Raw genomic sequence first — 22,280 nt, forward strand, 5'->3', positions numbered from 1 at the left:
CCAGACTGTCATCCTTCTTCATATGAGTGAGGGTGAGGCCATTGAAACTCAGGTTAAAACATGTGGAGGCTGTTTGGCCTTCAGGGACCATGAGGTTTGGCTCTGGGGTCAGAGGACTCCTAATCCTGACTCATTTTGCTGTTCTTTGGCCTTTATTTCATTTCCTTTTGCTACTTTTGATCCATTTTTGCCAATATCTTGGAACTTTTTGCCACATTTAAACCACTTTGGCCATTTTTGCATCACTTTTACCCTTGTGACCACCTGTAACCCTTTTTGCCACTTGTTGCGTATTTTTGTCACCTTTTGGACACTGTCTACCCATTTTTGCCACTTAAACCCTTTCTTTGGGCACTTTTTGCCAACTATTGCCCGTTTTATAACCAATTTTGCTCCCTTTAGCCCACTTTTGCTATCTTTTTGCCAGAGTTGTCTTTTTTCAGCACTTTTGACCCCTCTTTACCATCTTATTGCAACTGTGTTTTTGAAGATTTATTTTTTGGCTTTTCATGCCTTTATCTGACAGTGGAGGACAGTGGATAGAGTTGGAAATGAGAGAGAGCGTGGAGAGAGACAGGTGGTAAAGGGTCAAAGGCCATATTTGAACCCCGGCCGCCAGCATACATCGATGGCGCCCTAGGCCACTAGGCCATCTGGGCCTTATTGCAACTTTTAAACATTTTTGATGCTTTCTAGTCGTTGTTTTGCCACTTTTGGCCCAGTTTTGCCACGCTAACCTATTTCTTGCCTCTTGTCACAGTTATTCAGATCTTCTTGCTTAAATGTGTCTCAGTATCTCCTACTTTATTCCAGGCATCCTGATGTTTCTGCACCTAGCCTAACTATGAAGCTTACATTACTTTCCTCATCATTGAGTTCAGTGTCTCCACCAACATTAATAACATTACCAATAAAAAGCTCTTTTTGCAAGTTTAAAAGGCTAGATCTTAATAAATCAAACCAGTTCTGGTGCTTGGAGAAGAGTGCTTATTATTCAGGCTAAATATATGGGGTATCTCAGTTTAATTTAAAAAAGGACCATGGTTTTGCTGACCTCCATGATCCCCCTGGTGGTGGGGCTCCAGAAAGCTCTCCCATCGTCCCCCGTCATGGTGGCCCTGACTGTACCATTACTCTAAGAGTCTATTTTGTTTCTGATGAATATGGTGGGCCTTTGAAAGCCAGAGAGGTAGAGCATCCTCACTCAGGCTGATTCTGCTCTTTAAATGACTGTAAACTCTTTAGAAAGGAGAAATCTAACACATCTGTTAAATAAGAGGAGATGAAATAATGACTAACAGCTCTGAATCTAGCTCAGACGTGTCGGGGAAAGCCTTCAGCCACGGCTCTTTCTGAGATGAACAGTAAATCTCAGCCTCATTAAACCTGCTTTAACAGGCAGATGTTTGTGTTGTTGGGCTCTCCTTCGTCCTCAGAGACTCGTCTTCCTCCGCCCCCTCCTCTGATGACGGTCGTCTCTCTCTTCAGCTCGTTGTTTGGTCGTTGTTTATCCCTCCGTCTGTCTGGTAAACATCTCTATTCCTCCTCTTTCTCTCTCTCGTTCTGTGTCACAGCTGCGGACCGGCGCTGATGTCATCCCTCTGGCAGCCGCCATGTTTTTGACAGTGTTTACAGGTTACCGTGGCAACAAGCATCCCACATCTGCATCTTTTTCCTCTGCGGCTCGGAGCGATCTCGTCTGTTTTCATCCTGCTTTTACTTTCATTTTTTTCTTCCTCTCTGCTTAAAGGCTCCTTTGTCATCCGCTTCCTCATCTCGCTGCGACGACGTGAGTCTGGAGCGAGCGTGGATCGTGAAGGAAACACGAGGAAGTGATCAGAGCAGAGACAGTTGGACCACACCGTCAGAAACGTCCACCCGTGACTGCTTTCAATCTCTGGAGACCAAAGACCATCCAGAGTCGGACATTCTGGACCAAACTTTCAAAACACGCCGGCTGCAAAACGTTAGTGAAACTAAACAGTAAATAGAGAGCTAGGCGGTGGTTTAAACACGCTTTCTCAGCTGCACCTGAACTTTTTTATTCTTCTAGAGAGCTCAGACGTCTTTGCTCAAAGCTTCCAGAGAGAATCCTGAGCTGGTGTTTATGAACGTTGACAGCATTTTAAAAACGGCGTTTAGGGAGGCTGTAACGCTTCTTTTGGAAACCGGGTCCCAGAGTGAACAAATCTGTAAATGCTTACCGTCTCATATCTGTGTGGACGGCCAACCATCTTTGTTGGAACGATTACGTCACACATAGCGTAGCTCTCTTACGCCACATGCACGGGTCAAACTAAAACAACAATGGCGGTTTACAGGGCCGTGTTTGTGCTGCAGAAGCAACTGAGCTTATTCTGGTGAATCCATCTTCAAAGCTCCCGTCTGAACCGTTTGGGCCCGGTTAGAAAGTGACAGGACCAATCAGCGAAGAGGGGTGGTACTGTCAGGCGCCGCAGAGTCGTGACGTAAACAAGCAGCAACAACGGTGCGGCGTTATGGAGGAGGAGATTAGCGTGGATGCTGCTAAAGTGCCAGTTTTATCACAACTTGACCACATTTCTTCCTTAAAAGAAGAACAAAGAACAGCAGTGAGCTGTTTTCTTTTCAAAAACCACAAAAGTCGAGTACTGACATGTCTACAGTCGCCATGGTTACCGTTATTCCTTGGTAGCAGCTACGTCACGTGTTTTGTTGCTCTGATTGGCCGGTAAAGATGTGACAGACAGAACGTTCATCCAATCATATCTCGAGTTTCTTTCAAAGGCTCTGCCCTTCCCCAAACACCATCTATGAGAGGTTTACCAGATGGATGAGTGAACCAAATCCATCTGGCGTGTCAGGTTAGCGTACACGGGCATTTCTTGAAACAGACCCGTGTTTATGGGTTTTTTTCATGGCCATGTGGGCGAGGCCTAAGTAGAGAGGATTCTCGCCACATATGGGATGTCCTGCCCCCAACTATGAAGCAATGCTGACTGTCTGTGAGGGGCCAGGTCAGGCTCAGCCCAAAGGCCCTACACTGAGCTGCTGATGGCCCACCAACCACAGGGACAGGAACGGGGGTCAGGTGGACATAAGGCCCTGGGTTAACTCACTCTTTCTGTTCTTCTGGAGAGATCAGCTCATTCATTCCTGTGTCGGCTCAGAGAAAGCCCGAGGCTAGAGCGGTATAAATTCTAGGGGTGCTGCAGGCTCCAGGGGGCGCTAGTGTGAGTCCCAAACACTGATGAAGACCACACTGTAGAAAACTTCAGTGAATTCCCCCCTCTTCTTCCTGCTCCGCCTGATCCAGCGGCTCTCTAAAACTCACTCTGACTCAAACTGACACATCAGATAACTCACATTAAAGACCCTCACCTGTGCTCATGAACTCTGGGTAATGACCAGAAGAATGAGACTGCAGATATGAATGAGGTTCTTTAGAGGGGTCTGGGCTCAGCCTTAGAGATAGGGGGAGGAGTCCAGACATCTGTAGAGATCTAGGAGTAGAGTCACTGCTCCTTCACATCATAAGGAACCAGTAGAGGTGGTTCAGGGGTCTGATCAGGATCCCTCCTGGTCGCCTCCTTGTGGAGGTGTTCTGGGCAGGTCCAGCTGGGAGGAGACCTCAGGGAAGACCCAGAATGCACTGGAGGGATTACGTATGGGAACGGCTCAGGATCCCCTGGAAGGAGGTGGAAAGTGGCACGAGGGAAAGGGACGTCTGGGTGGACTTGCTTGGTACCCCACGACCCGGATAAGAGGAAGAAGATGGAACTCCAATAAAAGAGACAGATTCAACTGTAAAGGAGACAGCAGCATGTGAGGGACAGGACAGACTATTCATCTCAGACCCTGGGAACTTCCCCAACAGTCTCAATGACATCCTTTTATCTGCACATGAAGCACATGAAGTGGACTGGTCCAGTCGCCCCCTGGTGTCTGGACCAGCCCCTCAGGTCCTGGGTACCCAGATTGCAGTGATCTGGATCAGGGAAAGCGCTCCAGGCTCCCTAAAAGCTCAGCTGCTGCTCCTTTATCCAGTATCAGACCACTCCCTCAGACACGCGGTCCAACAACCAAACCCAAAACCGCAGGGAAGAGAAGTCGTCACAGAGGAGTCCACCTTCAGTCAGCATCCAGGCCTCACAAGAGTGCAGGAAGACCAGGAGGACCAAGGACCCAGAGACGTTCTACATCAGGCTCAGATACAGGAACCGCCACACGGTCTTCCTCAGCGAGGGTTGATCTCAGCCCCGGTAGGTGACCTGGTCTACGACGTCCATGCTGTCACTATCCACACACGCAGATCGAGGCGCCCCCTTCTGCCTGGAGATCCCTGGAGTCTACCATCGTAGCTACGGCAAAGCTCCTCACTCAGACTCCATCAAACACTGAGATCTCCTTTAGATGAAGTTAAAATGATGGTTTTAGAAATATCCCCCCAGCTCAGCTGAAGAAGTGAGCTATGGAGGACTGTAGAGTCTGAAGGGGAAGGGCTCACTTCTGGAGGCCGCCTCTATTGGACACCTGAGGAACTGCAGCTTTGTTCTTCTGGCATCTTCTCTGTTTGCTGCTGCTCTTCCCGACTCTCTTCTCCTCTGTCAGGATATTTTATCCTCTCTGAGGATTCAGAAAGTCAGAATCCCCAGCCTCAGTCCCAGTCTTCCTCCCTCTGCAGGACTTTCTAACTCCATGTCTCCCTCTCTGCCCTGGAAACCTCCTGGTGTTCCTCTGGTCCAGACTTCTCACAGTCATCACCGAGGCCTGGTGCCTGGATGAAGTCAGTGTGAGGAGAGGTTCTCTCTAACTACCTGTATCTGTGGGAAAACACGTCTGAGAGGAAGCCAGGCCGTGTGTGCTGAGGTGGTTCCTCGCTCTGAGAGAGCGTTTCCTCTCAGTGACGGTCCTGAGTTCATTCTGACGGAGGAGGAAGTGAGGTTAGGACTGTTGTCTTTGTTCAGAGTCCAGTTCAAATAAATACCAAACAGTCATGTTCCTGTTTTTACTGTGTGCAGCTGCAGATTGATCACACATGTCTGAGAGCGGAGGGTGAGGATGAACAAAAGGAGCACGGGTTAGAGAAGGACTTCTTCATCATTAAAGACCTGATATCAACATCCTCATCATCATCATCGGACCAGGAGAACCGCAGAGGGGACAGAACAGTTACTGATCAAGGATCCAGAAAAGGTTAAAGCGAGCTGAGCCATGAGGAAGTCTGAGTCCTTACTGACTCAGACAGAGTGAGACCATCCTGCTGTGGGACTGCTGAGTCCACATGAAGCTGACCCTGTTAACGTGATCCTTCTGAGATCTGACAGGTCAGAGAAACATCCTGAGGTTTCTGAGCATGTCGACGGTCCACATCCTCATGGATCATCAGCTCAGCCAGAGTTTCAGTCCTGAGGAGACCTGAGGAGTCCTGAGGAGACCATAGATGACCTGAAGAGACCTGAGGAGACCTGAGGAGACCATAGATGACCTGAGGAGACCTGAGGAGACCTGAGGAGACCTGAAAAGTCCTGAGGAGACCTGAGGAGACCATAGATGACCTGAGGAGACCTGAGGAGACCTGAGGAGACCTGAGGAGACCTGAAAAGTCCTGAGGAGACCTGAGGAGACCATAGATGACCTGAGGAGACCTGAGGAGACCTGAGGAGACCATAGATGACCTGAGGAGACCTGAGGAGACCATAGGAGACCTGAAAAGTCCTGAGGAGACTTGAGACCATAGATGACCTGAGGAGACCTGAGGGACCTGAGGAGACCTTCAGTCCTGATCTAGCAGAGATTATAGCAGCATGAATATTCAACCAAACACCAACAACTCCATTCTCCACTGAAGACAAGCTCAGACGTAGAAACGCTCCAGATTCAGGGGTTCGGGTGTTTTTTGTCTTCTTCAGGCTTCAGGAGAATGAAGAGGCTCAGAAACAGAAATCAGAAATCTGATTCATCTGAAAATGATGACTCAGATTTATGATTGTGACTTTGTTCCAAACTTTGACCTTTTCAATTCATATTTTTGACTTTTTATGTGTCGACCTTCAGATTTGCAGTTTCAAACATTAAGTCTTATTTTGAGCTTCATAACTCGGTTCAACCCTAATGCTGGCTGTTATCTTTACCCTTTAGACCCACAATTGAAAACCTTATCTCACATTTTGACTTTCCAAACTCATGAATTTAACTTTTGCCTTTTAAAACACAATTTCTCCATTTTTATTTTGTGTTTTGACTTTTTATCTGTTTTAAAATTATTTTCTTGAGCTTTAAACTTTTTGTTTTGACTTTTTTACATTTCAGAAGGATTTATTATCAGTGTTTTTTCATATTTTATTACTGGTGAAAATGAGGTTTATGATTAAACGTTGACACTGTTAGGCTCTCTGGTTAGACCTAAATCCAGAATCCGGCCCCTGCTGTGACTGAGTCTGACATCCCTGCTTTGGTCTCTCCTGGACTTTTTGTCTGAAAAGCTCCTAAAATATCAGACCAGAACTCAGTAAGCTCTAAACATCCTTTTATTCAGGACTACCTGGGCTTTAAGAAGAGGTGAGCTGCAGTAATGTCACTGGGACTTTATAAAAGTACGAATGTACTAAGAAGAATTTTTTTTTTTGCACATATTTGTTCTCCCATCTCTGTGGGACCAAAGAATGAAAAAACAATCCTTCTGTCACAAAAAGCCTTTAAAATATTGACATTTTACTAAAAAGTCTTTGTGCTTCTGGGGATTAGAGTGATTACTAAGAGCAGTCCCTGTCTGCAGAGACTCAGAGGGACACGTCACGGCCTCTCTTTGTCTCTTTCTCTCTATTATCTGTCATTCAGGCTCTCTTCTACAGCTTATAGTTAACTACAACTAACTGAAATCATTTTAGAGAATTTAAACTAAATAAAAACTAAGCTTTACCAAAAACTGACTGAAATAAAAAAAAATAGAGAGAAGATATCCTCAGTTTTAGTCTTTGACAGCAGCAGACTGACTGAGAGTAAACCAGCCTGAACCAGTGCTCAGTGGTGGGTTTCTGTCTGTAGTTATAGTTAAACATCATCTTTAAATAAAGAAGAGTAGTCTGTTTAAATCTGTTTTTAAATGTGTGACCTTCACTCAGACCTGACATGAATAAAAAAACTAAAAATAATAAAAACTAAACATAAAGCAAAATCTCTGCTGCAAAAAAATGCATCAAACCGGTCATCTGACACATTTAGGAGAGGAAATATTACAGTCTGTGATCTAAAAAGTGCAGCAGGCCTTATTCTAATTTTATTTTATTTTCCCAGCCCTGAGCTGAATCAGGACCATGTCAGACAATCCCAGAGTCAAGACGACTGCATCGGTCCACAGAGCCCTGGACCAGTAAATGAGGCATGAACCTTTGCTTTCATAACCCGTTCCACCATGCTCTGGCTAAGCGTCTGTAATCTCGACCTTTCACCTTTGAACCAGTATGATGGGTGTGCCGACTATTTTCAGTCTGAAGACAGAGTTATCCTGCTCAGTCTCAGACATGGAGCTGCTCATGTTTGTGACTTTAAACAGGTGAAGACAGAGTTATCCTGCTCAGTCTCAGACATGGAGCTGCTCATGTTTGTGTCTTTAAACAGGTGAAGACAGAGTTATCCTGCTCAGTCTCAGACATGGAGCTGCTCATGTTTGTGACTTTAAACAGGTGAAGACAGAGTTATCCTGCTCAGTCTCAGACATGGAGCTGCTCATGTTTGTGACTTTAAACAGTCGGCGTTGCTAGTGCTGTCACTATGGACACGCCCTCTCTGACTGCTCCTGTGAGGGATGAACAAATGAGTGAGAACCGGATCTCGACCAGGCCAAAGAGAGGAGATGAAGTGTTATAGTCCTCCTGGAGGGTTTACACAGAGGAGTTCAGCCAACGGAGACGGAAAACACCAGAAACACGACTTTAGTCTTCAGCATGGATCATCATCAGGACATCAGGGACAGATACCAGGATGTTAGACTCACATCAGGACATCAGGGACAGATACCAGGATGTTTGACTCACATCAGGGACATCAGGGACAGATACCAGGATGTTAGACTCACATCAGGACATCAGGGACAGATACCAGGATGTTTGACTCACATCAGGGACATCAGGGACAGATACCAGGATGTTAGACTCACATCAGGACATCAGGGACAGATACCAGGATGTTTGACTCACATCAGGGACATCAGGGACAGATACCAGGATGTTAGACTCACATCAGGACATCAGGGACAGATACCAGGATGTTAGACTCACATCAGGGACATCAGGGACAGATACCAGGATGTTAGACTCACATCAGGACATCAGGGACAGATACCAGGATGTTAGACTCACATCAGGACATCAGGGACAGATACCAGGATGTTTGACTCACTTCAGGGACAGATACCAGGATGTTTGACTCACATCAGGGACAGATACCAGGATGTTTGACTCACATCAGGGACAGATACCAGGATGTTTGACTCACATCAGGGACAGATACCAGGATGTTTGACTCACATCAGGGACATCAGGGACAGATACCAGGATGTTAGACTCACATCAGGACATCAGGGACAGATACCAGGATGTTTGACTCACTTCAGGGACAGATACCAGGATGTTTGACTCACATCAGGGATACCAGGATGTTTGACTCACATCAGGGACAGATACCAGGATGTTTGACTCACATCAGGGACAGATACCAGGATGTTTGACTCACATCAGGGACAGATACCAGGATGTTTGACTCACATCAGGGACGGATACCAGGATGTTAGACTCACATCAGGGACTGATACAAGGATGTTTGACTCACATCAGGGACTGATACAAGGATGTTAGACTCACATCAGGGACAGATACCAGGATGTTTGACTCACATCAGGGACATCAGGGACAGATACCAGGATGTTAGACTCACATCAGGACATCAGGGACAGATACCAGGATGTTTGACTCACATCAGGGACAGATACCAGGATGTTTGACTCACATCAGGGACAGATACCAGGATGTTTGACTCACATCAGGGACAGATACCAGGATGTTTGACTCACATCAGGGACATCAGGGACAGATACCAGGATGTTAGACTCACATCAGGACATCAGGGACAGATACCAGGATGTTTGACTCACTTCAGGGACAGATACCAGGATGTTTGACTCACATCAGGGATACCAGGATGTTTGACTCACATCAGGGACAGATACCAGGATGTTTGACTCACATCAGGGACAGATACCAGGATGTTTGACTCACATCAGGGACAGATACCAGGATGTTTGACTCACATCAGGGACGGATACCAGGATGTTAGACTCACATCAGGGACTGATACAAGGATGTTTGACTCACATCAGGGACTGATACAAGGATGTTAGACTCACATCAGGGACAGATACCAGGATGTTTGACTCACATCAGGGACATCAGGGACAGATACCAGGATGTTAGACTCACATCAGGACATCAGGGACAGATACCAGGATGTTTGACTCACTTCAGGGACAGATACCAGGATGTTTGACTCACATCAGGGACAGATACCAGGATGTTAGACTCACATCAGGGACAGATACCAGGATGTTTGACTCACATCAGGGACATCAGGGACAGATACCAGGATGTTAGACTCACATCAGGACATCAGGGACAGATACCAGGATGTTTGACTCACATCAGGGACATCAGGGACAGATACCAGGATGTTTGACTCACATCAGGGACAGATACCAGGATGTTAGACTCACATCAGGGACAGATACCAGGATGTTTGACTCACATCAGGGACAGATACCAGGATGTTTGACTCACATCAGGGACAGATACCAGGATGTTTGACACACATCAGGGACAGATACCAGGATGTTAGACTCACATCAGGACATCAGGGACAGATACCAGGATGTTAGACTCACATCAGGGGCAGATACCAGGATGTTAGACTCACATCAGGGACAGATACCAGGATGTTTGACTCACATCAGGACATCAGGGACAGATACCAGGATGTTTGACTCATATCAGGACATCAAGGACAGATACCAGGATGTTAGACTCACATCAGGGACAGATACCAGGATGTTTGACTCACTTCAGGGACAGATACCAGGATGTTTGACTCACATCAGGGACAGATACCAGGATGTTTGACTCACATCAGGGATACCAGGATGTTTGACTCACATCAGGGACAGATACCAGGATGTTTGACTCACATCAGGGACAGATACCAGGATGTTTGACTCACATCAGGGACAGATACCAGGATGTTTGACTCACATCAGGGACGGATACCAGGATGTTAGACTCACATCAGGGACTGATACAAGGATGTTTGACTCACATCAGGGACTGATACAAGGATGTTAGACTCACATCAGGGACAGATACCAGGATGTTTGACTCACATCAGGGACATCAGGGACAGATACCAGGATGTTTGACTCACATCAGGGACAGATACCAGGATGTTTGACTCACTTCAGGGACAGATACCAGGATGTTTGACTCACATCAGGGACAGATACCAGGATGTTAGACTCACATCAGGGACAGATACCAGGATGTTTGACTCACATCAGGGACATCAGGGACAGATACCAGGATGTTAGACTCACATCAGGACATCAGGGACAGATACCAGGATGTTTGACTCACATCAGGGACATCAGGGACAGATACCAGGATGTTTGACTCACATCAGGGACAGATACCAGGATGTTAGACTCACATCAGGGACAGATACCAGGATGTTTGACTCACATCAGGGACAGATACCAGGATGTTTGACTCACATCAGGGACAGATACCAGGATGTTTGACACACATCAGGGACAGATACCAGGATGTTAGACTCACATCAGGACATCAGGGACAGATACCAGGATGTTAGACTCACATCAGGGGCAGATACCAGGATGTTAGACTCACATCAGGGACAGATACCAGGATGTTTGACTCACATCAGGACATCAGGGACAGATACCAGGATGTTTGACTCACATCAGGACATCAAGGACAGATACCAGGATGTTAGACTCACATCAGGGACAGATACCAGGATGTTTGACTCACATCAGGACATCAGGGACAGATACCAGGATGTTTGACTCACATCAGGGACAGATACCAGGATGAGAGACTCTGATACCACACTCATAAAAAACATTGCCAAAATAAAACATTGCAAAGGTCAAAATGTCAGATAAAATTACAAATCATGACTTTTAAAGGTTGAAATTTGACTTAAACTTTAAGAATGCCGCTCTAAAAGGTTAAAATATGAGAAAAAGTGGGCGTGCCGGTAGTCGAGTGGTTAAGGCACGCACCATGTACGCAGGTGACCCGGGCTTGAATCCGGCCCGTGGTACCATTTCCTGCATGTCTCTCCCCGCTCTCCTCCCTGTTTCCGACTCTATCCACTGTCCTCTCTCTAGTAAAGGCACGAAAAGCCCAAAAACAAATCTTAAAAATATATATTTATGAGATAAAAAGTCAAAATAATACATTTAAGTTGTAATTGTAAATATGTAAATATGAGATAAAAACAAATTAATTTTATTTTTTCTTAACTTTTTATGGAGTTATTTTTCTCTTTTTTTCCCATTTTGATTATTTAATAAGGAAATTTAACCAACAAGGTTAGATTTACATTATTATTATACTGGAGAAATCTGCAGGCCTCGTACCAGTGGGCCAGTTATTATAATAATAGGACATTATCTTGTGGACCGGGTATAACTCTACCACGGGCCACTTTTGGCCCCCGGGCCTTGAGTTTGACACCCCTGCTCCAGCAGGACTAGCCAGTGTGTAAATGAACAGAGACTGTATTACTGTGGAGTGAGGAGCAGCAGTGATGCAGACGTTGTTCCACTTATTTCTAAGTTCTCGCCTCTTTTTCTTACATCTGTGGTCCTCTCCATGAGTGCTGCTGTGTTCTCCTGATGTTTGGGTTCTTCTGTGTTTGGTTCTGAAGCTTTGCTCTCTTCTGTGACTTCTTTCCTTACTTTAAGAGTCTAAACACTCGTACACTCTCCTGTTTCAGACTCTGGAGGTTGTGTGAGGTGATGCACAATCTGCAGACCTCATCGGCGAGCCTTAAAAACTCCCTGAGGGTCTCAGTAAGTCTCAAGGACAGATCTCAGCCTGACTGTCCAATGTTTCCCAGCATTGTCTCAACACGACCTAGTGCGTGAAGACTGTGACCCTCCAGCAGCTCCTGAACACCGAGGCAGCAAGGAGGAAGAGATGGAAAACTCTGACAAACACATCTGCTGTCTGGATTATTCCTGCAAACATGTTTATCTGTTTTCACTGCAGTCAAGCAGGCTGACAGGAGCATCCATCACAGGAGCATCAGTAACAGGAGCATCAGTAACAGGAGCATCAGTCACAGGAGCATCAGTAACAGGAGCATCAGTAACAGGAGCATCAGTCACAGGAGCATCAGTCACAGGAGCATCAGTAACAGGAGCATCAGTCACAGGAGCATCAGTCACAGGAGCATCCATCACAGGAGCATCAGTAACAGGAGCATCAGTCACAGGAGCATCAGTCACAGGAGCATCAGTCACAGGAGCATCCATCACAGGAGCATCAGTAACAGGAGCATCCATCACAGGAGCATCAGTAACAGGAGCATCAGTCACAGGAGCATCAGTCACAGGAGCATCCATCACAGGGGCATCAGTCACAGGAGCATCAGTCACAGGAGCATCAGTCACAGGAGCATCCATCACAGGAGCATCAGTCACAGGAGCATCAGTAACAGGAGCATCAGTCACAGGAGCATCAGTCACAGGAGCATCCATCACAGGAGCATCAGTAACAGGAGCATCAGTCACAGGAGCATCCATCACAGGAGCATCAGTCACAGGAGCATCAGTCACAGGAGCATCAGTCACAGGAGCATCCATCACAGGAGCATCAGTAACAGGAGCATCAGTCACAGGAGCATCAGTAACAGGAGCATCAGTCACAGGAGCATCAGTCACAGGAGCATCAGTAACAGGAGCATCAGTCACAGGAGCATCAGTCACAGGAGCATCAGTCACAGGAGCATCCATCACAGGAGCATCAGTAACAGGAGCATCAGTAACAGGAGCATCAGTCACAGGAGCATCAGTAACAGGAGCATCAGTCACAGGAGCATCAGTAACAGGAGCATCTGCTACCAGCTGATACCATGTTAACCCTACGTATCCATGCATTCAGAAACTAAAGAGCAGAGGACCAAGGACTGAGCCCTGTGGAACCCCAGTCTGTGGTCTTTGGGGAACCTTTCCTAGTTTAGCCAAAACCTGGTCAACAGGGGGCGCCTGGACTTGACTGAGGTTCTTGAGGATGTTTACCTCTCCTTTAAAAGACTTCTTCAGTTCTTTAGTAGCCCTCATCTTCAAGGACCAAGTCCAGATGCCCCTTTTGGACCCAGTTCTGGGAAACCATGACCTAGATGAATGATGTTTCCTAGTTTGGCTTTCAAAAGATGCTGACAGAATCTTCTTTGTCTCCATGGAGACAGGCTTACTGCCAGGTCTCAGTATTAGAGTCTGCTCCTTAGATCCAGGTCTCAGTATTAGAGTCTGCTCCTTAGATCCAGGTCTCAGTATTAGAGTCTGCTCCTTAGATCCAGGTCTCAGTATTAGGGCTGCTCTTCAGATTCAGGTCTCAGTATTAGAGTCTGCTCCATAGATCCAGGTCTCAGTATTAGAGTCTGCTCTTCAGATCCAGGTCGCAGAATTAGAGTCTGCTCTTCAGATTCAGGTCTCAGTATTAGAGTCTGCTCCATAGATCCAGGTCTCAGTATTAGAGTCTGCTCCTTAGATCCAGGTCTCAGTATTAGAGTCTGCTCCATAGATCCAGGTCTCAGTATTAGAGTCTGCTCCATAGATCCAGGTCTCAGTATTAGAGTCTGCTCTTCAGATCCAGGTCTCAGTATAAGAGTCTGCTCTTCAGATCCAGGTCTCAGTATTAGAGTCTGCTCTTCAGATCCAGGTCTCAGTATTAGAGTCTGCTCCATAGATCCAGGTCTCAGTATTAGAGTCTGCTCTTCAGATCCAGGTCTCAGTATAAGAGTCTGCTCTTCAGATCCAGGTCTCAGTATTAGAGTCTGCTCTTCAGATCCAGGTCTCAGTATTAGAGTCTGCTCCATAGATCCAGGTCTCAGTATTAGAGTCTGCTCTTCAGATCCAGGTCTCAGTATTAGAGTCTGCTCTTCAGATCCAGGTCTCAGTATTAGAGTCTGCTCTTCAGATCCAGGTCTCAGTATAAGAGTCTGCTCTTCAGATCCAGGTCTCAGTATAAGAGTCTGCTCTTCAGATCCAGGTCTCAGTATTAGAGTGTGCTCTTCAGATCCAGGTCTCAGTATTAGAGTCTGCTCTTCAGATCCAGGTCTCAGTATAAGAGTCTGCTCTTCAGATCCAGGTCTCAGTATTAGAGTGTGCTCTTCAGATCCAGGTCTAAGTATTAGAGTCTGCTCTTCAGATCCAGGTCTCAGTATTAGAGTCTGCTCTTCAGATCTAGGTCTCAGTATTAGAGTCTGCTCTTCAGATCCAGGTCTCAGTATTAGAGTCTGCTCTTCAGATCCAGGTCTCAGTATTAGAGTCTGCTCCATAGATCCAGGTCTCAGCATTAGAGTCTGCTCTTCAGATCCAGGTCTCAGTATTAGAGTCTGCTCTTCAGATTCAGGTCTCAGTATTAGAATCTGCTCTTCAGATCCAGGTCTCAGTATTAGAGTGTGCTCTTCAGATCCAGGTCTCAGTATTAGAGTCTGCTCTTCAGATCCAGGTCTCAGTATTAGAATGTGCTCTTCAGATTCAGGTCTCAGTATTAGAATCTGCTCTTCAGATCCAGGTCTCAGTATTAGAGTCTGCTCCATAGATCCAGGTCTCAGTATTAGAGTCTGCTCTTCAGATCCAGTTCTCAGTATTACAGTCTTCTCCTTAGATCCAGGTCTCAGTATTACAGTCTTCTCCTTAGATCCAGGTCTCAGTATTGAACCAGAGTGGTCTATACTACAGCTGGTAGCAGGGCTCTGAGGGGACAGGGGATTCTTCTTTCTTCTACCTTTTTCTCTGTTCTCTAACTAATCCTGATATGTTTGACTAAAAACTGTTGATTAAACTGCCTTCAGTTTACCTTTGAGGTCAATAACATCACACCTGAGCTGACCTGGTTTCAATTAGTACAGGTTGGAACCTAGGGAGGCAGAGTTCCTCCGAGGGTCTGAGTCTGAGTCCAGAGACTTTCAGGATGACAGATTTGACTGTAGAGAGCTACTGGGACGGACCATGAGAGACTGAGAACACCTGTAGTTCCTACCTGGCTGGTGAAGGTGATGTGGTAGGTCTCATACTGGATGGGGGGCGGAGTCCAAAGCAGAGTGACGGATGACTCTGTGACATCACGAGTGCTCAGCTGAGGGACAGCAGACATGACTGTAGAGAGAGAGAAGATTAACATTATTCAAAGCTGCTACCATCAGGACACATTCACCACCAGTACAGTCTGAAACGGCGTTACCACCATGACAGTCTGAAACGGCGTTACCACCATGACAGTCTGAAACGGCGTTACCACAATGACAGTCTGAAACGGAGTTACCACCACTACAGTCTGAGACGGCATCACCACCACGACAGTCTGAGACGGCGTCACCACCATGACTGTCTGAGATGGCGTCACCAACATGACAGTCTGAGACAGCGTTACCACCATGACAGTCTGAGACGGCGTCACCACCATGACTGTCTGAGACGGCGTCACCAACACGACTGTCTGAGACGGCGTCACCAACACGACTGTCTGAGACGGCGTAACCACTACGACTGTCTAAGATGGCGTCACCACCATTACTGTCTGAGACAGCGTTACCACCACACTCTCTCCTGTCTCTCCTCTCTGCTGTCTCTCCTCTCCCCTGTCTCCTCTCTCTGCTGTCTCTCCTCTCTGCTGTCTCTCCTCTCCCCTGTCTCTCCTCTCTGCTGTCTCTCCTCTCTGCTGTCTCTCCTCTCCCCTGTCTCTCCTCTCCCCTGTCTCTCCTCTCTCCTGTGATGGATGCGGTTGAACAGATGATAGTAGAGTCACATCAGACCAAAAACCCAGATGGATGAATCAGTTTGACATCTGCTTCAATCAAAACTTTGTTTTCTGGCTCCACATAGATAAAAATAAAGTTTCCTCAGTGATCTGCTGTTAAAAACTAAGATAGTGAGGATGTTTTAGTCATTAGAGGTCCCATACAGTCCAGATCCATGATTTAAGATTTGACTTTACTGCAGTAAATAGTAGAATACGTCTTCAGAGAGAGAAGTAAAGGCATTAGGTCATGGAAATAACCAATAAACCAGTGCAGTACCTGGACTAATGTTTGAACTTACATTCCTCAGTTTTATATTCTGAGGCTTTCTCCAATGTTCAGTTATTACCTGGATGAACCACAGCAGCAGCTGAAGCCTCTCTTTATTCTCTAACACCTTACTGTCTGTTTAAGAGACTAACTTTATCTGTTCATCCTCCACCTTTAAGCTGTGTTTTCAGCTCAGTTTTAAAACTTCAGAATATCAGCTACAATCTTAAATTCTGCATCCCTAAATTAATCTGATGAAGCTTTAACTTTAACCATTTGTGAACAGCTCATCATCTCTGTAGCTAACCCTACAAGATTTATTCTGTAGACAGTGAGGGTTCCACTAGCCTCTTAGCTCACTTCAAGACTCTTATTTCCCTTCATCAGGCTCCATGATGCTAGGAGGTCTGCAGGCATCTGTCTAAAGCCTTCATCCACAGCGCTGCTGTTCAGCTCATGTCCCTACAAGTGAAGCTTCAAATGCTGCTCACGGTCTTCTGATCCCATTTAGAAATTATAGGAAATTTTTGACTTTACAGCCTCAGTGAATACTGGTAAGGACAACACTAATTAGCCTAGTGGGCCTGGCTGTTGTTGCTAACTGCTAACTAGCCTGGAGTCATGTGCCCATGAAGACTAGTGTTATAGCAGTCTTTTACCTTGTTTACTGCTCAGCTTGCAACAATCTACACCCAACGCATCTCTGAATCCTGACACACATCTCTGTATCCTGACACACATCTCTGTATCCTGGCACACATCTCTGTATCCTGACACACATCTCTGTATCCTGACACACATCTCTGTATCCTGGCAGATGCTCACAGCTGATGTGTGCGGTCACACCATGAGGGCGTGCTCAACAATAATTCACACGCTGCTTTAATGGGCCGCTCCATCGTAAAATGTGAAAACTCCTCTGCTTGGTGGGTCACTGGGAACGTGACGCAGAGTTTTCCATGAACAATTATCAGCATGGACCAAACTCACACACTAGCAAACACGCTTACACATGCTCGGAAACATAAAAATCTATGTTGATTCCAAAGAAGAAGGAGTAAAATAATGACGTCTTTTATAGAAAGATTCTCATGGTGAAAGCAGCAGAACCGATCAGAGGGCTTAATCTGGAGTTTCTTTAGAGTCCAGTTCCTCCTGAGGCCTGCTAGCTGTGTGAACAAATCTGAGGACACTGAGGACTCTAGTTATAGTGGGATTCTGCTTTTATTGCTTCCTCTGAAAAATGTTTGATGACAGAGAGACACATTTAACCAGTCAGGTAGTTCTTATACATCTCTATGAAGTCACCTCAGCCCTCAAAGGTTACTGAGAAGAGAATTTAGACCAGGGGTTCACAAACTTTTCAACAGATGACTCCCATAATAATGGTGACGAAGACCGGGGACCTCCAAAACAATGGTGACGAAGACCAGGGGACCTCCAAAACAATGGTGACGAAGACCAGGGGACCTCCAAAACAATGGTGACGAAGACCAGGGGACCCCCAAAACAATGGTGACGAAGACCAGGGGACCCCCATAACAATGGCGACGAAGACCGGGGGACCCCCAAAACAATGGCGACGAAGACCGGGGGACCCCCAAAACAACACTGATGAAGACCGGGGGACCCCCAAAACAACACTGATGAAGACTGGGGGACCACCAAAACAACACTGATGAAGACCAGGAGACCCCCAAAACAACACTGATGATGACTGGGGGACCCCCAAAACAACACTGATGAAGACCGGGGGACCCCCAAAACAACACTGATGAAGACTGGGGGTCCCCCAAAACAACACTGATGAAGACCAGGAGACACCCAAAACAACACTGATGAAGACCAGGGGACCCCCAAAACAACACTGTTGATGACCGGGGGACCCCCAAAACAACACTAATGAAGACTGGTGACCCCCAAAACAACACTAATGAAGACTGGTGACCCCCAAAACAACACTGATGAAGACCGGGGGACCCCCAAAACAACACTAATGAAGACTGGTGACCCCCAAAACAACACTGATGAAGACCGGGGGACCCCCAACACAACACTGATGAAGACCGGGGGACCCCCAAAACAACACTGATGAAGACCGGGGGGACCCCCAAAACAAGACTGACGAAGACCGGGGGACCCCCACAACAACACTGATGAAGACCAGGGGACCCCCAAAACAACATTGATGAAGACCGGGGGACCTCCAAAACAACATTGATGAAGACCGGGGGACCCCCAAAACAACACTGATGAAGACCAGGGGACCCCCAAAACAACACTGATATTTCTACAGTAATGTGAACTTGATTATACATAGGTGTGGTTTAGTAACCAATCAGAGACACCCATGCCCTAGGAGGCTCTGCAGAGAGCACATGATAGGGTCTTAAGTCTCAGACCAGATCCTCACAGGTGGTCATGGAAAATGCTGACATTCAAGGCAAAGGGGAGACCCTTCTGGGGTCCAGTTAGACTAGGGGGTCTAAGGAGGTCATATTGAACCCTTTAAAGAGGGGGTATTATGCTTTTCCAGTTTTTAAAACATAAATATAAAGTCACAATGTTGGGTGTCCATACTTCACGTATGCAAATTTTCAAACCACAAGATAAACGTACGCGGCGGTAATCTTGGAATTAGCGTGTAAACTGATGAAAACGGTTGGTTGAAAATCTCTCTGAGATTCTCCCAGTGTTCTCCCAAGACGAGATTTTGATTGATGAGGTCATCACAATAGGATCTCCTGACTGGTTCGTGGTCCGCCCGTGCTGCCGGCAAAGTGGAACAGACCGCCCCCACAAGGCCTTTTCGCAGTTAGCATTTAGCAACACAGTAGTTAAACACTTACCAAACAGACACGTCCTGTGCTGCTGCTGGTTTTATTCCCCCTCTCTCTCCAAACTATCAGGGTCAGACTCTGGGTCTAACTCATATCAAAATTCACCATAATTTACTCATTCGGACCGGTTCACTCAAAGTTTACAAGTACTAGCCTAGCAATATAGCCACATTGGAGGGGGCGGACACAAAACATTGAGTCCTATCGCCAGCCAGCCTCCTGAAAATCGGCCAACCAGAGGAAAGCAGGCCCGTGGAGCGGGGGGTGTTAAAGAGACAGCAGCGAAAACGAAGCGTTTCAGACGGAGGTTAAAATAAGGGCTTTTCAGGACGCCAGTGTGAGAAACAGGAGGAGTTTTCTGAGCTGTAAACCATGTGAAGCTACTACGTGGGTATCAGAGAGACAGTGGAAAGCCTTGAAAAAAGGAATAATACCCCTACTTTAAAGCCAAAGGTGTGAATGTAATCATGTTTTCAGCTCTTCAGTCAGAAATCCTGGGCTGTGTTCAGTAATTGTGGCTCTAGATGAGAGGAGATCTCTTCATGGGTTCAGAGTCTGCATGAAAACAAAGTCTTCTTCTCTGCTCTCTCGTGAGGAGCTGCAGATTCTGGGACGTCCCTCCTTGCAGCGTTACCAGAGCTATCAGCTGCTTCTAAAAACATTTAACACTCCCACATGTGTGTGCGCTGCTGCAGCCTCAGGCGGCAAAGCGAGGGCGTCTTTACGGGCAGCAGATCGGCGTCCCGTAGCGCTGTTAATGAAACCATTCCCTCACTGAGATCTCTGCAGCCTGAACCAGCTCCAAACACAGCAGCTAGCAGGCTAACGTAGCCCCGCCACAGGAAGTGATGGAAGGAGTGAAGACACGACTCAGCGTGTTAGTGATGATGTATTCAATTAGAAAAGTCATAAAAATGTCATCGATAAATAAAAAGTGTTTGCTTGGAGACAACCCTGAGCTAATTATGTTTAACACCTGCTTCCTCTGTCAGGCTGTCGGCTCTTTAGTGACACAGCCATGCAGTCATGATGAGGAGTAAACCTCACCAGCGTGTAACGTCAGGGATGAGAACTAGGAAGCATGTAGGCAGGATCATTAACCCCATCTGTACCGGGGCCAGCTCATGTCTGCAGACCCTGTGAGGGCTGGACTGTCAATGACCAAAATAACAGAAACATTTCTGTCTAAATAATCTTATTTTCTTTAAAATGAACCTGATTTTTAGCCTTAAGCATCGAACCCTGCCCCTACTACCTATACTGAATCCAGCCACAAGGGGGCGACAAAGATTTTCAAGCCTTGTCTTGTTGACTGATGAGTGCTGTGCAACCCTGGATGGTCCAGATGGAGGAGTAGTGAATGGTTGGTGGATGGCCACCATGTCCCAATAAGGCTGTGATGTCAGCAAGGAGGGGGCGGAGTCATGTTTTGGAATCATGGGTAGAGAGCTGGTAGGCCCCTTTCGGGTCCCTGAAGGTGTGAAAAGGACCTCGACAAAGTATCTAGAGTTTCTGACTGACCACTTTCTTCCATGGTACAAAAAGAAGAACCGTGCCTTCTGTAGAAAAATGATCTTCATGCATGACAATGAACCATCTCATGCTGCAGAGAATCCCTCTGTGTCATTGGCTGCTATGGGCATAAAAGGAGAGAAACTCATGGTGTGGCCCCCATCCTCCCCTGACCTTTAACCCTACTGAGAACCTTTGGAGCATCCTCAAGCTAAAGATCTATGAGGGTGGGAGGCAGTTCACATCAGAACAGCAGCTCTGGGAGGATATTCTGACATCCTGCAAAGAAATTCAAGCAGAAACTCTCCAAAAACTCACAAGTTCAATGGATGAAGAATAGTGAAGGTGATATCAGAGAAGGGCTCCTATGTTAACATGGAACTTGTCCTGTTCAGATGTTTTTGATTGGAATAGCTTTGATTTCAGTAAATATGACCTCCTAATGTTGCAGATTGAACACATGAACATTTTCACTTCTTTACAACCTATAAAAACATAATTTGCATAATAATTTGGAACATAGTGTAGATATGAAGGATTTTAAAACTACTAAAATATTTGAGTTCATCTAAAAACTCAACTAAAAGGAAATAGGAGCAGTGATTTTTGTATTTCAGAGCTGAAATCCTACCCAGTGTACCTTTGAAGAAAAGGGTCTACAGGGTGGAAGTTAAAATAAAGGCAGAGAAAATAAGTGTGGGTTTTTCGGCAGTAGAAATACTAAAACTTAAATCGCCTAAGTATGTGAATTTAAAGCGTCGAGGGCTGAAAATGTCTGCAGAGTTAGGAAGTGTGACATGAAGGTACTGCATCAGGATAGAAATGTTCCTGCTCTGTCTTTAAAAGGTAGCTGAGCTTGGTTTGACTCACCCCTGTCACAGTTTGGTCCAGTCTTCCCCTCCTCACACTGGCTGCAGTCTGGTCCTGTGAACCCTCGCCTGCAGACACACTTCCCTTTGACGCAGCGTCCTTTGTTGCTGCAGTTATTCGGGCAGCCTTTGGCGCTGCAGTCTGGCCCGGCGAAGCCGACATTGCAGACACATTTCCCGTTCACACACTTCCCTCGGTTGCTGCAGTTGTTGGGGCAGGCTTTCTCTGAGCAGTCTTCACCGGTAAAGCCATTATCACACACACACTGACCGTTGACACAGCGCCCCCTGTTGTTGCAGTTTCCAGGGCAGGAATCCTCCGAGCAGTCTTCACCGGTTGATCCTTCGTCACAAACACAGCGTCCGTTGACACAGCGCCCCCTGTTGTTGCAGTTTCCAGGGCAGGAATCCTCCGAGCAGTCTTCACTGGTTGATCCTTCGTCACAAACACAGCGTCCGTTGACACAGCGCCCCCTGTTGTTGCAGTTTCCTGGACAGGAATCCTCCAAGCAGTCTTCACCTGTGGAGCCTTCGTCACAAACACAGCGTCCGTTGACACAGCGCCCCCTGTTGTTGCAGTTTCCTGGGCAGGAATCCTCTGAGCAGTCTTCACCAGTTGAGCCTTCGTCACAAACACAGCGTCCTTTGACACAGCGCCCCCTGTTGTTGCAGTTTCCTGGGCAGGAATCCTCTGAGCAGTCTTCACCAGTTG

At 46.6% G+C, this 22,280-nt stretch overlaps 1 protein-coding gene across 3 annotated transcripts in view; it reads right to left on the bottom strand.

Annotated features, from left to right (window-relative positions):
• LOC121523386 (tenascin) overlaps positions 1–22,280 on the bottom strand; it is a 120,340-nt gene that overhangs the window by 43,261 nt on the left and 54,799 nt on the right. For all 3 annotated transcript variants that reach the window (XM_041808255.1, XM_041808253.1, XM_041808256.1), the window contains exons 5-6: positions 21,570–22,280; positions 15,321–15,436 (exon numbers count right to left, since the gene is read on the bottom strand). The exon at positions 21,570–22,280 is cut by the window's right edge and continues 657 nt beyond it. In XM_041808255.1, coding sequence (XP_041664189.1) covers positions 15,321–15,436; positions 21,570–22,280 — 827 coding nt within the window. The remainder of the gene's footprint in view (positions 1–15,320; positions 15,437–21,569) is intronic.

This window comes from Cheilinus undulatus, linkage group 16, assembly GCF_018320785.1.
Source record: "Cheilinus undulatus linkage group 16, ASM1832078v1, whole genome shotgun sequence".
In the NCBI taxonomy this organism is placed as follows: domain Eukaryota; kingdom Metazoa; phylum Chordata; class Actinopteri; order Labriformes; family Labridae; genus Cheilinus; species Cheilinus undulatus.